Source organism: Sinocyclocheilus anshuiensis, unplaced genomic scaffold (assembly GCF_001515605.1).
Source record: "Sinocyclocheilus anshuiensis isolate Anshui unplaced genomic scaffold, SAMN03320099.WGS_v1.1 scaffold277, whole genome shotgun sequence".
Taxonomy (NCBI): domain Eukaryota; kingdom Metazoa; phylum Chordata; class Actinopteri; order Cypriniformes; family Cyprinidae; genus Sinocyclocheilus; species Sinocyclocheilus anshuiensis.
Genome location: NW_015536463.1, coordinates 242,911 through 263,020, shown reverse-complemented (window position 1 = coordinate 263,020; position 20,110 = coordinate 242,911). Strand labels below are relative to the sequence as shown.

At 38.1% G+C, this 20,110-nt stretch overlaps 2 protein-coding genes across 5 annotated transcripts in view; both read right to left on the bottom strand.

Annotated features, from left to right (window-relative positions):
• Positions 1 to 12,955, bottom strand: part of LOC107676864 (integrin beta-5) — a 33,056-nt gene extending 20,101 nt beyond the window's left edge. The window contains exons 1-10 of the mRNA XM_016471927.1: positions 12,063 to 12,955; positions 11,534 to 11,619; positions 11,042 to 11,249; positions 10,690 to 10,939; positions 9,423 to 9,591; positions 7,985 to 8,146; positions 7,133 to 7,228; positions 6,953 to 7,042; positions 5,542 to 5,676; positions 980 to 1,409 (exon numbers count right to left, since the gene is read on the bottom strand). Coding sequence (XP_016327413.1) covers positions 980 to 1,409; positions 5,542 to 5,676; positions 6,953 to 7,042; positions 7,133 to 7,228; positions 7,985 to 8,146; positions 9,423 to 9,591; positions 10,690 to 10,939; positions 11,042 to 11,249; positions 11,534 to 11,619; positions 12,063 to 12,144 — 1,708 coding nt within the window. The 5' untranslated portion in view covers positions 12,145 to 12,955. The remainder of the gene's footprint in view (positions 1 to 979; positions 1,410 to 5,541; positions 5,677 to 6,952; positions 7,043 to 7,132; positions 7,229 to 7,984; positions 8,147 to 9,422; positions 9,592 to 10,689; positions 10,940 to 11,041; positions 11,250 to 11,533; positions 11,620 to 12,062) is intronic.
• Positions 12,956 to 13,025: 70 nt separating this feature from the next.
• The window catches only part of LOC107674378 (RNA-binding protein 44-like), an 11,660-nt gene continuing 4,575 nt past the window's right edge, over positions 13,026 to 20,110 (bottom strand). For 3 of the 4 annotated variants that reach the window (XM_016469459.1, XM_016468712.1, XM_016470848.1), the window contains 13 exons: positions 19,914 to 20,044; positions 18,895 to 19,835; positions 18,745 to 18,806; positions 17,701 to 17,865; positions 17,428 to 17,593; positions 17,274 to 17,314; positions 15,982 to 16,072; positions 15,792 to 15,867; positions 15,609 to 15,716; positions 15,400 to 15,470; positions 15,236 to 15,309; positions 14,190 to 14,427; positions 13,026 to 13,861 (listed from right to left, as the gene is read on the bottom strand). In XM_016469459.1, coding sequence (XP_016324945.1) covers positions 13,583 to 13,861; positions 14,190 to 14,427; positions 15,236 to 15,309; positions 15,400 to 15,470; positions 15,609 to 15,716; positions 15,792 to 15,867; positions 15,982 to 16,072; positions 17,274 to 17,314; positions 17,428 to 17,593; positions 17,701 to 17,865; positions 18,745 to 18,806; positions 18,895 to 19,835; positions 19,914 to 20,044 — 2,443 coding nt within the window. In that variant the 3' untranslated portion in view covers positions 13,026 to 13,582. The remainder of the gene's footprint in view (positions 13,862 to 14,189; positions 14,428 to 15,235; positions 15,310 to 15,399; positions 15,471 to 15,608; positions 15,717 to 15,791; positions 15,868 to 15,981; positions 16,073 to 17,273; positions 17,315 to 17,427; positions 17,594 to 17,700; positions 17,866 to 18,744; positions 18,807 to 18,894; positions 19,836 to 19,913; positions 20,045 to 20,110) is intronic. The other variant, XM_016470167.1, reaches the window with a different exon arrangement.

Here is a 20,110-nt window from a genome sequence, read left to right as displayed (position 1 = left end):
TTACTACACTTTTACTATAATAAAATCATGGTTAATTTTCATAAGGGTTAGTTTTACATTATGATCTAATTATTAGCTTTTCACCAACTCACAAATCCCCTACAGTTCCCAAATGTACCCCCAATTTATTAAACCATGCCTTGGAGTAGGTTCATCTCAAGTGTCCTGCCAGTCTGAGAAACCCAAGCACTCTTCTGATAAACAATATCTATAGGACTTCATGAGCACTTCTATCCTAAACACCTTGCAACTCACTAACTACTAAACAAGCTGCTCTCACCAGAGCATGGTCAAATCAAAATGCCACAAAGCATGTTTATGAGGCATTTAACAAGTGAACAAAACCTACGAAACTCTCTCATCAACGTTTGCCTTTTCCCACAGCCATTATTAGCGAGTTTACAAGAATTGTCCCAGTTAATTCACCATGGCAAAGTGGGGCAAAAAAGTATAATCACCCAGATTCATTAAGGACTCATTACTGTAGACAAGAAGAGTTTTCCATGGCTGAGATAGCAGGAATGGGACATATTCTCGATTTTACCGATGACATTATTTCTACAGAGGCTCAACAAATGTCCATTTTGTGCTGGGCTGACAGTTTCTGCTGACTAAAGAAAAACAGAGCTTTATTACTCATAGACCAGCTATTGTGTGCATGGATAAACAAATGCAGCCTTCTACAAAGCTCTCACTGTGGCATGGAAGAGATGCGTCCTATGTGGAGAGGGAGAGATGGGGTGCCAGCCAACTGCTCTTTGGCAAGAACTGATCAAATGCATCGGGCACAAACTTATCATCCTAAAGAGGCCCATGGCAAGCCAAATAAGCCGAATGGTTTGAGTTAATGCTGAAAAGCTAGGACATGGCCCATAAACTTCCACATTTTGTACAAAACGACTGAATTCACACAGGTAAAAATGCATTGTGGAACTGAAATGCACTGTGCATTGTAAGCACATAAATCCTTTCACCTTACCGGAGCACAGTATACCCTTATGTCGGGCACAGGAGAAGTCGTCACACTCGCAGAAGGTGCCGTAGATTTTGCCGAACTCTGACTCGTAACACAGACACTGGTTACAGCTGCATTCTCCACGGCCGCTGCACACCTGCTTGCCCTCGGCCTCACGACAGGCACTGAGGTGCTGGTGGTCGACCTCACCCTCCTCACACTCGCAGCGGGCCCCCAGGTAGCCGGGCTCACAGCGGCACATCCCGCAGCTGTAGGTGCCGGCAGAGTTGCAGCGGCTGCTGTTGGTCTTGGTGTAATATGTGCAGCTGCAATCACAGCGGTAGTCCACAGAGACCTCCAGACGGTCTTTAAAACCAACAGGCCTGATGGTGAAACTCTTCCTGGTGCCTTTCGGAGGACATCCTCGAGCATCTACAGTTATGTTGAAGGAGACCTGCAAGAAAGGACAGACAACTTACTTTCTTGTATTTAAGACTAAATATACAAATATCCCAAATCAAAGGCTGCATTTCAAGGCAGAATGCGTCGCAGTGGCACTTAGAAGGCTGTCCCATTTCAAAGACTCCTTCAAATGTGGCCTTGAAATGTGTGCTTTGCTTCCTAGGCCATGAAGGATACAAGGAATGGAAAAAACACATTCAAAACGTGACTAATACTTGACTAAAGTCGACTAATATCTTAACAAGCTGCAAACTTATAGATCCACTTAAAGGGATATTCACCCAAAAATGAAAATTCTGTCATTAATTACCCTCATGTCGTTCCAAACCCTTTAACAATGCTTAGTTTGACCCGACGGATACAGACCCTAATTTGGGAAACAGCTACTGAGTGCTACAGGGATGACATATTTTTGAAGTTTGCAAGACCTTGGTTCCCTTGACAAAAAGCCAATAGGATTTTCCATTGGCTTTTGGATTATTGCTGGAAAATTCTGTGACCAACAAAAGTTAATTTTTAAATAAGTTTGCAAAAGCATGGATATAAACACAACTAGTCTGTAAAAGCAGACTATTTAGTAGATGAGCTTTCGTGCTTGGCGTAATGTTTAATATCCCCAAAAGACTCTGTAGTCCCATTTAGACACTTGTTGGCAACTGCCTTTTAAAGACACATAAAAGCCTTATAAAAAATAAAAAAAATCACAAGTGGGGTATTACTGATGTATTTTATGTTGAATAATAAAACATGAAAATATCTTGAGCTTGTGTTAACCACAAACCTTTTAACCAAAACATTATTTTGGGACAACTAATCATGCATGGTTCAAGAATGCAAACTCAGAGGCAAACAGAGGCTTCACTAACCGATGTAGATCATACTTGTCAGATTAATCACAGACCTTCAGACCAGAGGAAAGAGAGACTCAACCCTGATGATGACCACCCAGAGGAAGGAAGTCTAAACATAAGAGGCTTCATCCTTACTAGCCTAGACTTGATCGGCATCAAATAATTTATGGTAAGATGGTGAGATAAAAATTCAAAGCTCATTTCTCAGATTTAGTATTCCACTTGAGATGCGGTTTAAGTGTCTTGTAACTGCACTGGATTTATGCAACATGCAGTGCTAAAGAGGATTTATCACTTTATCAATTCTTTTCCCAGAAGTGAGCAAACTTGATGTGCGGATCCTCAGGGGCAGAAAACCCGACACTTTCAAAAACATGTAGCCTGGCTGGCCTTTGATTCAGAACCGCCCAGGGGAGCGGACAAGCCCAACATGCCGTGTCTGAACACTTTGAAGTAGTGTTTCACATCAGTGAGCCCTCCAGACCCAAGAGTTTAAAGCTCAGAGCCAAACACTGGGCCACAGAGGGTCATACTGATGGAGGTAGACTAGAGGCTCACATGTCTTCTTAATCACAATGAAAGGCTAAGGCTGTCAGAGAAGTTATTTGAATGGAAAAGGGGATGCTGTTACTTTGACAGCACTGGTCTCTCTACAGCGAAGTAACAGCCTAAATAAAACACATACTCGGGTGTAAAAATAGAAATGATGGAGAAGAGACTTGACACAAAAGGGAGGCAAGTAAGACAATTCATCAAATATTCAAAATGTCTATTTCTGTACAAGAGTACTTTTTGCTCATGTGGAAAAGGTTCTTGTACTGGCATCCCAACTGTGCATGAAATCATGAATAACTGGTAACTTTTTGGACCTGTCCAACAATCTCAATTCATGTATGAATAGAGTTTTATTTGTTTGTTGGTTTCAATTATGTTCATTCCAATATGCCAATTTGATGCTCAAGAAACATCTCTCATTACTATCAATGTTGAAAACATTTGTGCTGCTAAATATTTTTGTGGAACCCATGTTATTTGTTTTTTTTAGGATTTGTGATAAACAAAAAAGTAAAAAAAAACAAACAGTAAAATTACATCAAACACAACTTTCACTACATATTATACAGCATTAACATGCTGCTCCTTAAAGATCATGCTGAAAAACAACACAAAAAAAGCGGGAAAGTAAGGGGTCACAGACAGACAAAAGCACAGCAAGAAGTATTTCCTCAATGAGGCAATGAGCTGCAGAATTGGATTAAGGAGACATGTGAGTCACGAGTACATGGCAATGGTTAGATGAAGACAGAAAGCATTGGAAAACTCCATTAAAGTCTGTATGGTTGGGCAGAGGAAGAGGTGTGGACATTATATAAGGATGAGCCATCACTGGTCAAAACTGTACATGGCATTTTAATAAAAACAAACCAGATCAAGAGTAGGAAAAACATGTTTTACATTTAGTAATGATCAGACCAGAAATGACTAGATCGATCTGTGTCTTTGCATAAGTTGTTTGTAAGAGACCTAAAGCCTTCAGAGCAGCAGCAAACTAAAGCATTAATCAGAATCGGAGGAGCCTGTTTTCATTTTTTGTCTCTGTCTTAGCATGCAGTAAGCAGAAAATAACATGAAGACAGGCTGCCAGCAGAAAAAAAAAAATTCATGTCAAATATTCACACTGCATAGACATAAAACTGGAGTATTTTGCAATAGCAGTTGAGGGATTTTTCAAAACTGAAATAAAGCTGAAATAATAAATATTAGATGAAAAACTGTTGCATTGGCAACTAACTGAAATTAGTTTACATTGAACTGGAAATGGATAAAAACTAGAAATGAATAAAACCTAAAACCAAAATAATACTAAAAACCTAAATATTAAATATTAATATTAATTAGCGATATTAAAAAATAATAAAAACGATAAAAGCACATATAACAGAATTCCTCAAATTAAAATGAAAATATAAAAATAAAAGTTAATGATAAAAAATATAACAGTATATAAATTATACTAAAATAATACTGGATAATACTAAAAATAACACATTGGCATCCTAAACACCCTGTTGGGGTTCATTTTTGTGATACCTGATTGGATGGTAATAATAATTCCTATTTAAAAAAAAAATATATATAGTAATAGGTAAGAATTACATAAAATGTATCAAAAATATGACTATTACTACTAACAACTAATACTATTTGAACACTTATTGCTGTATCTAAAATATATTGCTATATCAGTAAATCTGTAGTTGTGCTCCTGACTGTACACCTCCCATTTCATAGTGTTCTTGCATTTGCACAACAGCTAGCAGAGCTTTATAAATCCATGGCAAACAAAGTCTATCCAAAAGTAAACTGATGTTTCCTGGGACACCAGCCAGCTTAATATAGGATTAGACGAATGTGTTATGTATGGGACATTTTAGTAGTCTCTAGGGGCTTGAATCTACTTCTGTGAAAGGAATCTAAGTATCTAAAGCCTGTGTTTTTCACCCAGAAAGAGCCCTGCGCCATTGTGTGAGCCCATTGAAATGCAGCAACAGACTCCTCAGAGGGTTCGGCGGAGGACCGTAAGTGACACATGGGATTCTGTTTGGGTTTTGCTCCCCTTTCTAAAGGCATGATTGGCACTTGGGCACGGTGTGACAAATTTCCCTCGTGGATGAGACAAAAAGGCCCTGGGTCTATTGGAGCGGCCAGAAAAAATTGGGTTGCTCCATTCAGAGAGGGTATTCAGCTCTACCCCTCCGCTTTCCCTCACGATCCTTCTCTACATTCAATTATGCAGAATGGGAATGGTACAGGCAAGAGTGGAGAACTCTGCTTGAATCCAAGGGTCAGATCACTGCATGGTGACATGTACCAAGTAGTCCTATAGAAGTTTTACAATGTCAGTTTAACCAAGAATGTATGGGAGATCCAACAACTACAATCTACACCATGTGAACACTGTAAAGCGAAAACATTATAAAGTAACCGTTAATACAAGCACTGTTAGATACAACTTGTGTGCTTGATGCTATGAATCTGTCATCTGCATTTTATGATATGGTAATATTTAGTTCCCTAAATCCTAAAGAGGGCTCTCTTAACTATTTTACACCAGAGTGTAAGTCTGTTGTGGCTGATACAGCATAATGACGTGTGAGTGCAGACCATGGCATATCATTCAAACCTTACATGTTATCGTTGAGTAAATAACGTACTACCAATAAGTTGGTGTAAACGGCACAGGCAATATTTGATAAAGTATAAAGCACTAACAGTGTCACCGATTTTGACGTCAGCACACTTGCGGAGGCCGGTCAGGGGCTGGCCGTCTTGGCAGGTAGCGGTGAAGGCCAGACTGAGATCTTCAGGATGGTCCCATATGCTCAGCTCAACCTTTGACCTGATGTTCTACATTAAAACAAAAACAAAATCATTCACAAAACACAAAAGCATCTAACATTCACTAGTTACAATTTCAATGATAATGGAGAAAATCACATACTTGGTGTCTATAATGCTCTAGCACCAAAAAATAAAACCACAAACATTCAATCATATTCTTGGCCAGCATACTACCACTCAAAACAACACCAAAATAGATCATATCCATGACAGTAATCATAGCCTTTGGTACTTTGGCATATTTTGGTGTAAACTGAAAGTCAGGAGAGATAGGTAACTGGGTCAACAAAAAAACCCTGGCTTGATATTTGGTCAGTGTTTGTGACCAGTTATAAACTGATTATTGAATTTCTCTTCATATCGTAACATTATTCATTTTTTTTATTAAGCTGTCTTATGACGTGGTTTCCCATGGTGCTTAATTGTGTTTGCAAGACCTCAAGGCCAGTGGATCTACTCTACTGTACAAAAGTTTATGGTTAGTAAGGCTACTACTGATACAAGTTCATAAGAACAGCATTTATCTGAAATAGAAATATTTGGCAACATTATAAATGTCTTTATTGTCATTTTTGATCATTTTAATGTGTCCTTGCTGAATAAAAGTATTCAAGTCTTTCAAAAAATAAAATAAAATAATAATATACTCCAAACTTTTTTGAAGTTTGTGTTATTCATATGAATTTACTTTTTATGTTAAATTAAGTTGATATAAAAATGCATGTGCAAAGGTGTCCTCCGCAAAAACCCCCCACAGAATATCAGATCTTCATTAGACAAAAATACCAGACTACAAAGATTACTGAACCAAGGCAAACACATCAAAGTTCTTCACTAACAAAAACAGGAAATTCCTTATCTTATGTAATCATGTGATCATGCAGTGAAGACAGCAAAAGAGCAAAGCTTTCCTAAAATCACACTCCACAACATCATCTGTTCCTAATTCAATTCCTAACCATTTATTAGCTGAAAATAATCAGGGTAATCAGTTTGGTTGCCAGTTAAACTGGAGTCAATTTGTACACTTTATATAGTACTGTGCTGTGACTGCCTGACCCTGAAGTGTGTTTACCACATTCCCTAAAAATGAACAGTGCGTTCATAATGGGCTGTCACTATATATCACAGCTTCAACCTTGAACCATAAGATACATACTACACACTTTACAGGGAACAAAAGCATGAAGGGATCAGCCTTGGGGTCAACAAGAGCCCATTTTCTTTTATGTGCACTGTAAAAATCCACCCTCAGTACAAGATGGCAATAAGAACAACTTACATTGTATGCATTCACAATTAGCTGAATAATGTTTTTGGAGTCTTGGTCCAAAATTTCCACCGTAGTCCCAGGGATCAATGCTGTGAGATTCTACGGGTAAAAAGACATTGAGAAAACATTAAACACAAAACAAAAACAGCTCAACGTCGATCAAGATAGCTTATGATGAATGAAAGATACCTTGTAAAGAACATAGTGTCTTTTGGTCACAGCAAAGATGAGGAAAATATTGTTTTCAGCCAGTTTCTCTCCAAGTAGAGCGAGTGAAGGGTAGTCCTGTGGAGAGATGTCCATATATCAGTAAGATGCATTTATTCAATCCCTCACTTCCTGCAGCACTCTTTCTGTTGGGACGTTTGCAAAAGGAAGTCATCGCTCTTCTGATTCCCCTCCATGGTTTCCGTTATCCTTCCCACCCATTTCCTCTGTATTCAGCTACAGGCGTCCTCTGCTACTGACCTGCCTGAGAATCCAGTGAGTTTGTGCTCAATCTCTTTAATGAATGATCAGTGATGTGTTAAGCACATTTGAGTAACGTTTTCTACAGAACAAGATGGATGCAGAAATATTAAATCCTAGTTTGCTCTCTCTCTCACAAAACACTCAGCTGCTTTGGATGAAACCCAAACTGCACAGAGACAAGCGCAGCATCTGTTCTTGCATTTTGACATAGATGAGGGGAAAAATGCATTTGAGTTATGAATATACAAGAGACATCAACTGGTCAAAAGAGAAGGAAACAAGTGCACAAAGCCTTCCCATTAAAACCTAAACACATTTGAAGGTTTCTCAATACGGTTCAGAAAACAGAAACCTGCTGGGGCTTAAGATTTTCAGACAATCATTATATGTTAATCTCAAGCAATTATGGACGATGGCAGTTGAGGACAAGCAATTAGGCATTAAGTGTCTTTACAATAAAACAATCTAATCTCATACAGACAGTCAGTTCATTTACCCAAATGTGTCTCCACATAAACTGGATGAACATTTGTTTGGTTCAAATGATGCTTTGCAGTACAAAAGCTTTACCATCTTGTTTGCAGCACTATACTCGTTCTTGTCGTTCAGGTGACACTGTCCATCGTGAGGATGCACTAGTCCACCGAGCTTGCCGTCCAAAGCCAAGTGAGGGACGTCATCGGTGGCAAACACCAAGAGATGATAGGCCTCCTTCCTCCAGCCAATCTTCTCCTGCCACAATGAGATTAAACTTTCATTTATGCCAGTCTATATCTTTTCATATCTCTGGTCACACTTTATTTTAAGGTCCAATTTATTCCATTAACAAGCAATTAACTATGACTTTCGGCCTCAATAAACTCCTAATTTGCTGCCTAATTAATAGTAAGGAGGAGTTGTTAAATTTAGGTATTGGGTAAGATTAGGGATGTAGAATATGGTCATGCAGGATATGTGCTTTATAAGTACTAATAAACATCCAATAGGTTAACAATAGACATGCTAATAAGCAACTAGTTAATAGTGAGAATTGGTCCCTGCACTAAAGTGTTACCATATCTCTATACCATGTTTATATTAAATTGTTGTACATGTACACAGTGTTTCTGTATAGTTGATGGATCAGTTAAATTATATTACAGAGTTGTCTCATATGGATATGCATTCACATATGGAGAGTTTTTCCAAATAAAACAAATTTATGATCACTTTTAAGAAATAGATTTGTTTAAAAATATAAAGTTAAAGTAGCAGTATAAATTAGTAGCCTACATGAAATAGAACTGTAAAGCAATTTGGTCATTCTTTTTTTTTTTATGCATGCACCTTTTATAGCCAAATATTAATTAAGAGACTAAACGGAATATATACTTATATTACATTTGTGTCACAACACAGAACCATTTTAAATATACTTAAAAAAAAAAAAATGCAGGCAAAATGGTGTTTAAAATTGGTGACCAGTACGGTTTCATTCATTGATGCATATATATTTTACCTAAAATCTAGATACAAAAAGTCCACTAACTACTCAAATATCAGACACCATGCTGACTAATATTTTAGATGGCTGAATATTTAAAAACAGGATGTTCAAGCAATTCTGAAAAAATGAGAAACACATGGCAAATTCAACACACAAGTTCTGACTAGTCTCACTAACAAGAACGAGCACTGATTAACACGTACTGTACAGTGAATAAATGGGCAAGGCTCTCCTCTCTAATTCAGTGTAAACCACACAGTCTCTTTCTCTCATGCATGCTGTGTTTGTGCCTTTCATGCCAAAGCAAATAATTTTTACAGCCTATCATGTCATGCTATATTAGTGTGTCTATTTTAGGACTCAGACACCTGTATCGGTTCTGATAAAGCTCAGATAGCACAGCACAAAAACAAGACATTTTCTCAATTGCTGGACAGGCTTTCTGTCTCTATAGAGAGTTGAAGGAGTCAAAGAAGCTTAGTGATGAAGCAGCAAAATGACCTGTCTTTACTGACTGCTTACCTTGCAAACGGCAGCCTGCAGAATGGCATCAAACCCCCCCTCTGGTGCGTCCCTGTTCCGCGAAACCATCTGCTTCTGCACTTCTTCATTGAAACGGTCAACCTTGTCCGTAAGAGATAAGAGGTGACGGAAGCCAAATGTAGGGACGCAGTTTGGGAACAACTTATATCTGGAACAAGAGAAAAATGAGAGAAATCAGAAGCTTAAAAAGCAATACTGAAATCATACATTAAATTAATGATAGCGTTTTTGATATTATATTATTATAAACATCTATTTTTACATTTAAATATACATGATATTATCCTTTTAAAACCAAGCAAATATTTATAGTTTTATTTTTTAATTATACACATTAAAAACTATTTAATTTAAATACCAGCACCAAAAAAACTTACAATTTTAATTAAAGTTTTTTTAAATACATTTTAATTTAATTGATTTAAATAAGCATTATATTAGCATGTGCAAAAAGTCTTATATTAAACACAGCATTTTATATGCAAATGGTATAGTACAAGTTCTGTATAAAATATCGTTTTTAATTAGTTCAATTACTTCATGAAATATAGTCAGATAATATTAAACAATTTATAATTGTAAAATATTATTTTTGAAAGGGTAGAGTACATGTACTTGTTGTAGAATATGGTATATGCCTTGTCATTTATCTGTATGAAATCTGTTGTGATACAGTGAGCATTCAAGAGGACTGAAAGCATAACCTACATGGTCACTGATGCATGATGGGATGTGGGCTTCCCTAGGCCATGTGCTGTACTGGCTTTGCAACCTCAATCTGCTCTGTCACACCTTCCAATAAGTCTACCACTATTTTGCATTGGACCAGAACAATAACCACCAGTGAAAGCAGGACAAAATATCTTTAAATGTTTCTCAACTAAATTAAGTGTTTACTTTAAAGTGTGACATAAGGCTGTGGTTAACAAGTCCAGAACTGTGGCATGCCGAGTGCTTTTTGAATTTCCAATGATGCACTTTCCCCATAAGACAAGTCAATGCCAAAGCCGGACTATTTTTAGTATCACAAGGGAAAGAAATCAAGACACATTCACTTCCCCAGATGAGAAGGTACTGTGTCCAAACAGTTCTCACTAACGAGTAGCTGTTCTCTCCATTGCATAACAAAGGGCATTAAAGGGCAAAAGGCACAAGAGCCTTTTTGCATTTGAATTTAGACATAAGGAAAGCCAATCTCAAACCTGTTTACAGCTCACCACACATCTGCGAGAAGTCTCTTTCTTACCCATTGCACGGATTGTCCTGGTACTTGGGGGCTGTGTAGGAGAAGGGTGAGATGTTCTTATCCACAAAAGAGCCAAAGCCAAGGCGGAAGTTACTTGTAAGCTTCCTCATTTCCTCAGCCAGTTTGGTGCCTAGGTTGCGGATTGTGTCCAGATCATCCTTCATGGAGAGCGAGAGGTCCATCAGGTAGTACAAATCAACAGGGTAGTCTTCTACAGGACGCACTTGTACTTCAAATGAGGTCTGGTCACCTGAAGGATGTACGAGTCATTAAACTGACATGCTATTTCAAGGTATCTACAAATGTTTTTATTAAAATGTGTCCTTCTCTAAACCAATCAGAAGATGCATACCAGGCCTTAAGCTGAGAGAGATCTTTTGTGGGTATATCTGGATGACATCATACTGGGTCACCCCAGAACCTTTGGAGCTCAAAGGTTTGCTCCGCAACAGAGAGCTGCCACTCCTGGGATTTTCTATGAAAGGGGCATCACATCCTCTTTTCTGTAAGTTCTGGCTGAAGTCACATCGTGAGTTGAGAGTTCTAGCTTGTCCAAAGTCCTGAATCGGGAAAAAAGATTGCTGTGGTAAGTGATGTGAGGAAAGCATTTAATAAATGAGCAAACCCACAAATGCAGTGAAATACAGCAGTAATGCTCTTAGCAACCTGTAAACAGCCAGAAGCCCTGGACTATTGAAGTATATTCACATTTATAAATAAATCAGTGGTCTGTCTGCCTAACTAGACAATATTTGACTAGTCTATGATGGCTAAAAGTACTGTCTAGGTAGGCAGCTCAGTAGGTTTTGCGACATCTTCTGTCAATCACAGTGTCTCGCAGTACCTCTTGCGCGCACCAGGCGCAGCTTGGGTGAATGAGGAGACATTCTTCACAAGATGTGGCGCTGCCGCTCATGCAAACATTAAGACCTACAAAAAAATCCATTGCAAGTCAAATAGGTATTATGAATATATGCATTTAACACCCTTTTATTTATCTAAAGACACTTTCAACCAAGGATTTCTGCCACACAAGTGATTCATGTTAAGAAGACAGAAACATGAGAAACGATACAAAGTCACAGAATTGCTTAGAAAAGTAATTGGGGCAAACTGACCTCCCCTCATTATCGCGGTGGTGAAATAAATACATAAATGAAACACTAAGTAAATAGATGCAATGAATTATTGTAAAAATTAAGGGGAAAGTAAATTAATGTTCAAACATACAATTTATTAATGTATATATTTTCAAACATTTATTTCATGCATTTGCATTTACTAATTTAGTATTAAACCTACTTATCTAAACGAAATCAGATATAGCATTTTGATGACAGATGTGATTTCACTAACAACTGCACTACACTTACCTTTGACACTGTGTATAAATATTTCCAAGACTATGTAAAGTAGAAGGGCCGGGTGATGTGTAAATGGGCAAGGTTTCCACATTATTCCTTACAAAATCAAAAGCCCGTTCAACGTCAAAAAATGTTGTTTTTGTTTTTTTTGTCCAATTGTATAAAAAAGTTTCTATTATAAATGTCCGTTTCTTATATCGCGAGTGGCTGAGATCTTCTTTGTGTCCATCCTCTCCACATCACAGCGGCACACACGACTGAAGTTAGAGTCCAGTGCAGTCAACTGGTAAACACATACCGCAACTCTGAACAATAATCCACATTCGAAGTTATTGTTACTGTCGCACTCTGTCTGAAGTCCACTGCAATAATTCACCATTGACTGCATCCATACTGAGTTTCAAACTTCATTCACAAATACATTTTAAACTTTGTAAACAGACTGTTTTACTCATCATCCAGTTGTTTTCAGCGTGGAAGTTGAATAATTGAGTGCCTGCCGCGTCCCTCACATTACTCTAGACTCCGCCCATGGGAGAAGAGAACGGACGTTTTTTCCCAATGTTTGTCCAACAAGTCCCGCCCCCCTGCGCTGGGATTGGCTAGTAGGGCGACTTCAAACCATGCACTGATTGGACAGTAAACAAGTCATTCAAATGTCCTTGCCAATAAAAGAAAATGGCAATCAAACGAAGGGCGGGGCTAGTCAGAATATGAGGGGAGAAAGTAACGCCGATAGGACGAAACAGTTGAAAGGACATTTAACCCTTTGATTAGTTGACCTTAGTAACCAATAAAGGTGTTTTATGGACTGAACAATCATATTTTGCTCTAAAATATAAATCAGTTTCTCACACAAAACTGTCAAATTACATTAAAATGGTTGCATGCTGTTTCTTCTCGCAAAACTAGATTTAGAGCATTTTGTAAATGTTTTTAATGTCAGTAGTTCTTTAAGATCTGGCTTGAAAATTTCATCCAGCGCAATCAGCAGTCATGTGACCATCACTAATTACATCCCCACCTGTTCCACAGAAAAAAACTGTGGAGAACCAATTGGGTACCTCCAAGAATAGAAAGGGCTTCTAGTTTTACCTGAGCTGACAGGAGTGATAAAAAGGGTCCCTCCACCACAGACCATTTTTACAACGGCAAAAAAACCCTGGTCACATGACTTGAAATGCTCTGAAATTTGCACATTTGAAATGTGCAGCTCTACACTGTGCCTGGGCTTGCACTCATCAAATCAAATCATTATAGGAAACACAGGAAAACAGTTTTATTCAGGAAACACAAGGAAACTTCTATATGCACAGCATAACTGATAACAGCAGAGATGAAAACCTGAAATGAATTAAAAAATAACTCCATTTCCAGGAGAAAGAAATACTCTGATTAATGAATTACAACGAAATGGCTGTAGATAACATTAGTTAGCTGAAAAAAAAATGAACTGACAACTGAAATCCAGTCATACTAGTCAGGGAACTATTTACAAGGCCTTTATCGCTGCTTATAACAGCACTAACTCAAATATATGTCGGAGTTGAGGCCTGTGTTAGAAGCTCAGAGGTCATATCCACTATAGATTTTAAAGGAAGCCCACTGAGGAAGCCCTGATGCTTGGCCCGCAGTTCCAGCAGGGCATCTACGATCCTCTGGCGGCCTACATTTGGGTGGCACTCTGAAAGCCGGGCCATGATTGTGTCAAAGCTTCCCATGGTGGCGTAGTGCTGTGGCACACAGGTGCCAGAGGCTGTGGGCGAGTCGCAGACATTGGTTAACCTGTCCACACTACAGCGCGGCCCCTGAGTCAAAAACATAACGACATCTTAAGGGTTTGGAACAAAAAAGCAAAAATGGTCTGATATTAGCAATAATTTAAACAAATTTATAAAAGAATATATATATATATATACATCTACAATTTTTAAAATAAGAATAATACATTAGCTAATTAGCTATTATAATTATGTTAGCTAATAATAATAATAATAATAATAATAATAATAATAATAATATATACACACACACACACACACACACACACGATTGTATTTCAAAGTACTAGTGATAGAAAATTAAGTAGTTTTGGACACAGCAAGCTTTCTAAAAAGCCTTTCACTTCATACTTACTCCAGGTGATGAAGTGTAGGTTACACCCTTCGTTCCCAGTCCATCCCCAGAAGCAGCAGCTTCTTCTTTATGGGTTTTTGAGGTGCTGTGGGGCGGATCACTGATCAGTTTAGGATCAGCTGAGGCAGGCCCGCGGAGTTGCACCACCTGGACAGTGTGGCCTTGGAGGGAGCACCCGTGTAGATCTTTAACTGCTGCCTTGGCATCGCTGGGGCTCTTGAGATAAACAATAGCTGCCCTACATAAGCACAGGCAAGAGTGCATTTCATTAATGATAATCTCTAATAATGCTTTAACGCCCAGAACTACTGCATTCAGCATTACTACAAAATCTCTAAAGATTAATATAAAAAACAAACACTGTATCTTTAAACATGCTACTACTGTCAGTTTGTACCATCACAATTTGGGTGCGGAGCTGTAGGCTCTTGACTGTTGCTGTACTGGTACAATGAGATTAGGCAAAATGAGTAATCATACTCAATCAAGTCATAATCAAGTTCAGCAAGGTTTCCCTGTTTATGAAACTATTTTAGTCCATGGTTATTTACGCTCTAATACTTAAAGCTGCAGTCCGTAACTTTTTTGTTCAAAATTTACATAATAATCGAGTACACCATGAATCCATTTTCCAGTGTTTTTGGCTTGTCCTGAATCACTACGGTACACCTATAATAAGTGTTTATATTCGGACTATTTTAGATTGGTTCAGATAGGTACTGCTGCGGAGTAAACCAGTACCTGCATGATTCATCATAAACAGAGAGAAGTAGCTCCGGCTACAATGTTCTTCCGCAAGACGCACGCAGTTCTGTTTATTAACCGCTAGAGCGCCGAAAGTTACGAAGACTGCAGCTTTAACTTTAAAGGTTTGCCATTTACTGAGATTGATATTAGTGTGTCTAGGAAAAGTGTAATGCAGTAAATACCATTTTATTTGAAAACAAACTCTAAAATTCTGAAGTGATAGTGTTGATAAATATTTTATACCTTAAATTGAACCAGTGGTTAAACTCAGTGTTTGGGCATACACGGGAAACGCTTACCTCATACTGTTGCTGAAAGTGGAGATGCAGACATTGGTGGCATTGTACTTCTCAAACCAAAGCAGCACTTCATGCTACAGAAAATAGAACATTTAGTGGTGGCTGCTGCCTCCTAGAGGCCATAATTAACTTAACTGAAAACTTCACATTTGTATGCATTCAACCTCAGCGATATTGCCAGGCAAGCTTGTAATGCACAAGAGGGAACTGTGGTTTGATTTATCTTCATCAGTCCCTGTGAAAGAGTAGCAAACATTAGACATCAACTAAATCCATCAGCCAACAGCAACAGGTGCTTTCATAAACAGTATTTCAGCTTCACAAGCATACTTTTACGCTTATATAACAGCAGTTTTTATTTTGTAGTCCATACTTTCTTTCCTTTCATTCAGTTCCTCCATTTTTCCATCTTGATTTGGAGACCCAAGTTCCTCTTCTGCATCAAACCAAGCCTCGCTGCTATTCGGATCTTTGATGACACCTACCATAGCATGCATATAAAACACTGCTGAAAAATGATTCCGGTTTATTTCTTTCTTAAATTTGAGATTCATACCAGGGTTCTTCTCAGCGGAAGCTCCTGGCTGCTTGGGTAAAAAGACCAGAGCTTTATCTTGCTTGTTGCCGTCATCCTAATCAGAAAGGACAAATACTGGCCATTTTAAATGTAACAGACTCATATTTCAGGTACAATTGTTGATTCATCACAATTTAATCAAATAAATAATAGTATGTGAATGAACTACCAAAGCAGCTTCAGTGTCCTGGCAAACTTCAGTGCTCAGTGCTCTCATCTCTTCACTTTCTTCATCCACTCTGTGACCACTTGCAATGGTGCTATACATAACAATATAATACTTTGAACTTCTGAACACGTACAAGGCCATATAGTGTGACGAAACAGGGCTCAGGCAGACCAAGATGATATTATGTGGGGAAAAGTTACAATAAAACGGTGTACAGGACAGAAACTGTGTTTTCATATTTATTCATCTATACTACTGTTCCAAAATTTGGGGTTGTGAGATTTTTAATGTTCTTGAAATAAGTGTCTTATGCTCACCAAAGCTGCATTTATTTGAACAAATATACAGTAAAACAGTAATATTGTAAAATATTACATTTAAACCAGCTGTTTTCTATTTGAATATATTTTAAAATGTAATTTATTCCTGTGATGCAAAGCTGAATTTTCAGCATCATTACTCCAGTCCTCAGTGTCACATGATCCTTTAGAAATCATACTAATATGCTGATTTTATGCTGGAGAAACATTTCTTATTAGTGTTGAAAACCATTTTATCAGCAATCTTTGATGAATAGAAAGTTCAAAAGAACAGCATTTATAGCAATCTTTTGATTCTAAATGTCATTACTGACACTTAATTAATTTAATGCATCCTTGCAGAATAAAAGTAGCAATTTACAAAACATTATAATAATATGTATACTTGTTTGCAGATATTTCCAGGTTTTGATTTGACTGAACCACTGTCACCCTCTAGCGTCCTGGCTGTGAAGTGCAATGTGGCAGCACAATGTTCAAGGTTTCCAATTATGATTTCTTTGACCTCTCCAACAATACAGTGGTGGCCAAAATTATTAGAACACTAGTATTTTCACCAGCTAAAAGGTAGGTTTTCTTGAAGCATCTTGGAGACATTGCCACAGTTCTTTTGGATTTAGTCTGTCTCAGTTTGTTCTGTTTCTTCATGAAGAGATCAGATCTGTGTGTAAATGACAGCTCATTACCAACTACGGTATATATATATATATATATATATATCAGGTATGATACATTTCCAAATTTTTAACAATTCCAGATTTTGTCATACCGATGCTGTGCTGTAGTTTGACCTTGTAGTTATCTTTTCAGAGGCAAAAGATAGAAATAACTGACTTAAAACCATTTTTTAGCTGGTGTAAATACTAGTGTTATAATAATTTTGGCCACCACTGTAACTCATATCAGGGATTAACAATGTCTGTGAAAAGGTTACTTTCAAGGATATTTATTTGAAACATCATGACCACCTACCTTCCCGGACAGTCAAATGAGTTTAAATGGGCCTCAAGCACCTGAAATGACAGCTCATTACCAACTACGGTATATATATATATATATATATATATATATATGTATCAGGTATGATACATTTCCAAATTTTTAACAATTCCAGATTTTGTCATACCGATGCTGGGCTGTAGTTTGACCTTGCAGTTATCTTTTCAGAGTCTACTGACAGGGGCTTAAGGTTATCCAGAGGAGTGCCTGCTAGAATCTGTTTCCTCATCTCATGGTAATCTTTCTGTAGTGTATTCAGTGTTTCTGCTATGCCTTCTGGCAGGCCCTCAGTCCTAAGGAACATACAAAAAATAGCTGACCTCAAAGGTTAGGATAGAATACCTTAATAGAAAAGTATTGAATTGTCATAATACAAATCCTTCTGTGAGCCATCTCTTACCCCCAAAGAGCACTTTCACCCAGTGGGGAGGTGAAGTAGCATCTCCAGCAGTGCTGCTGACACATGACAAACTGAAGAGCGAGAAGACGCAGTTCTGCTCTTCTCACTCGCTGGGCACAGTCACATCCACAAACTCTCCTGCAGTGGTCAACACCAGGACTAGGGCTGAGAAGAACATAACATGATCCTTCTAGGCATTTTAAAATACATTACTTCAGTGAAACCACACCAAATGATTTGATGCAGAACAGTGATGAAAACTGAAGCACTGTTTTACCAAGGTAATAACTGTAATAAAAAGCTGTCTTCCTCAAGGGGGCACTTGATGTCTCAGAAAGCAGAATTCTAAAGATCTTACTGAAGACATTTTTACACTTCAAAGTAGAATCTTCCTAACTTTCAAGGATGTGTACCTTATGTACAAATGGAAATCCTATACAGCAATCTCTATATAATCTCTGATTATATAGAACACACTTAAGCAGCTTGTTACAGTAATTTGGACATTTTACATTTGAAAAATGACACTGAGAAACATTAATAACTATTGAATGAGAAAAAAAAACAAAATCATAATAATTATTTAAACATTGATCAACACATGCATAAAGCACATCAAAAATGGTAAATGGCAAATCAGATGTGCTTGCTTGATGCACGAGCACCAATGAGGTTTGTTCTTGTGTGTCAAGCAAGAAACGGAAGCTCAGCTTTTATTATATTCCATGAACTCCATGTATTGTGCATTGATCAAAGTGACAAAAAGGCTAAATTAAATCTGTTCATCATATAAACTGATTGCGTCTCGTCAGAATTGGTTTAAATTGGTCAATTAAAATTGATTCCGTTTACAGTCTTTTTATGAATTTTAAGTGTCAAAGTTTTGGTGGAATGCCCTTTCAAATGAAGCTCAGAAATCGTCCTCAGAAAGTTTCATTAAAAGTATCTTGGTTTGCGTTTAGAAGATGAACAAAAGTCTTATGGCTTTGGAATGAGATGAGAGTGAGTAAATATTTTTGTAATCTAACATTTTCAGCAAATTACCTTGCCTTTCTGCTCTTCAGTTGTTTCAGCTCATTCGTTGTCTCCTTTAGCTTTATGAATTCCTAGGAGTAAATGATGAGCACGTTATACACAGCTCATTTGAAAAGAAGAAATTACAACTTCAACCATACCATTTAGAAATTATGATACCTCTGTGAGGACATCTAAATCAGACATGCAGACTTCAGTAATGGTGTTCTTTTCAGATGTGGCTATTTGCACAGTCTGTGTATCTTTCTCATGGCTGACTGCTAGCAGGTCTGTGTCAGTGGCAACATTTTTCAGTTGGAAGATCTGATCAACCTCTGTTGCACATGTAGATGTGAAACAGGCTCTGAAATCACCACAGGCATCTATTATTTGGTCCACAGAAACTGAAGCACCACATTTGGATTTCAGTGAAGGTCCCACATTGATCTCCTCAATTTGTTGCTCATATACCGAGTCATGCTTCTTTCTTACGTCTTCTTGATGGTCTCCTGACTCAAAAGAATTGCCAAGGCAAGAGAAACAATCAGTAGAGTTTGCAGCAGTGGCCATGGTGGCATTTGATGGTTCATCTGATAGTTCTGTACTGCCTTTGGTGGCCATGACTGAATCATTGTAGGCTTCGTCCGCACTCCGGGTGCCATCGCTCCATGTGGAATGGTCTAAGCTGGTGTTACTGAAACTGTAGTATTCTGGCATCGCTTCCTGATTCAGATTATGGTAATCTGCTTCTTCCACTTGTACATAAGATTGGTTTTGGTCATTTTGGGTATAGTCATTCCTCTGAACCTGACTCTGCATATCGAGTTCCATATCGAGGGAGAAATTCGCCTGGGTTGTTGTGTCCTTAAAGTGTTTGGTGTCCTCCCTGTTCTCTACTTCCTCCCACAACTTAGACAGGCACTGGGCATGGGGACACATTCCTTTACTGTATGAAGGAGGATGTGCAGCACGGCCTCCATAATCATGGCTCTGCGTGCATCTTGTTTTCTGAGTATTAAGGGTGCTCTGCGTGCAACCAACAGTTGCGTCATTTTGGGCAGTTAAGACGTTCAGCTCTTCTTTCACACTGTTTGGTAGCAGCTCAAGTTGTTTCTCATTCTCTGAACAAGAAAGCAATAATCAGTATTCTAGCTCCTAGTGATGTCTCAAAAGTCTATGGCAGGACTATAACATCTCACCCGACACACAGACTTTGCCTTCTGAAATCTCAATGCGAAAGCCACAACATCTGCACTTCTTGGAACCAAATGAACAACTGGTTCCACAATTTTGACACTGGGATGCACCATAAAACGATGGGTGCCTTGACCTTTAAAACACACACACACACACACACACACACACACACACACACACATATATCTCTGCTCTCATC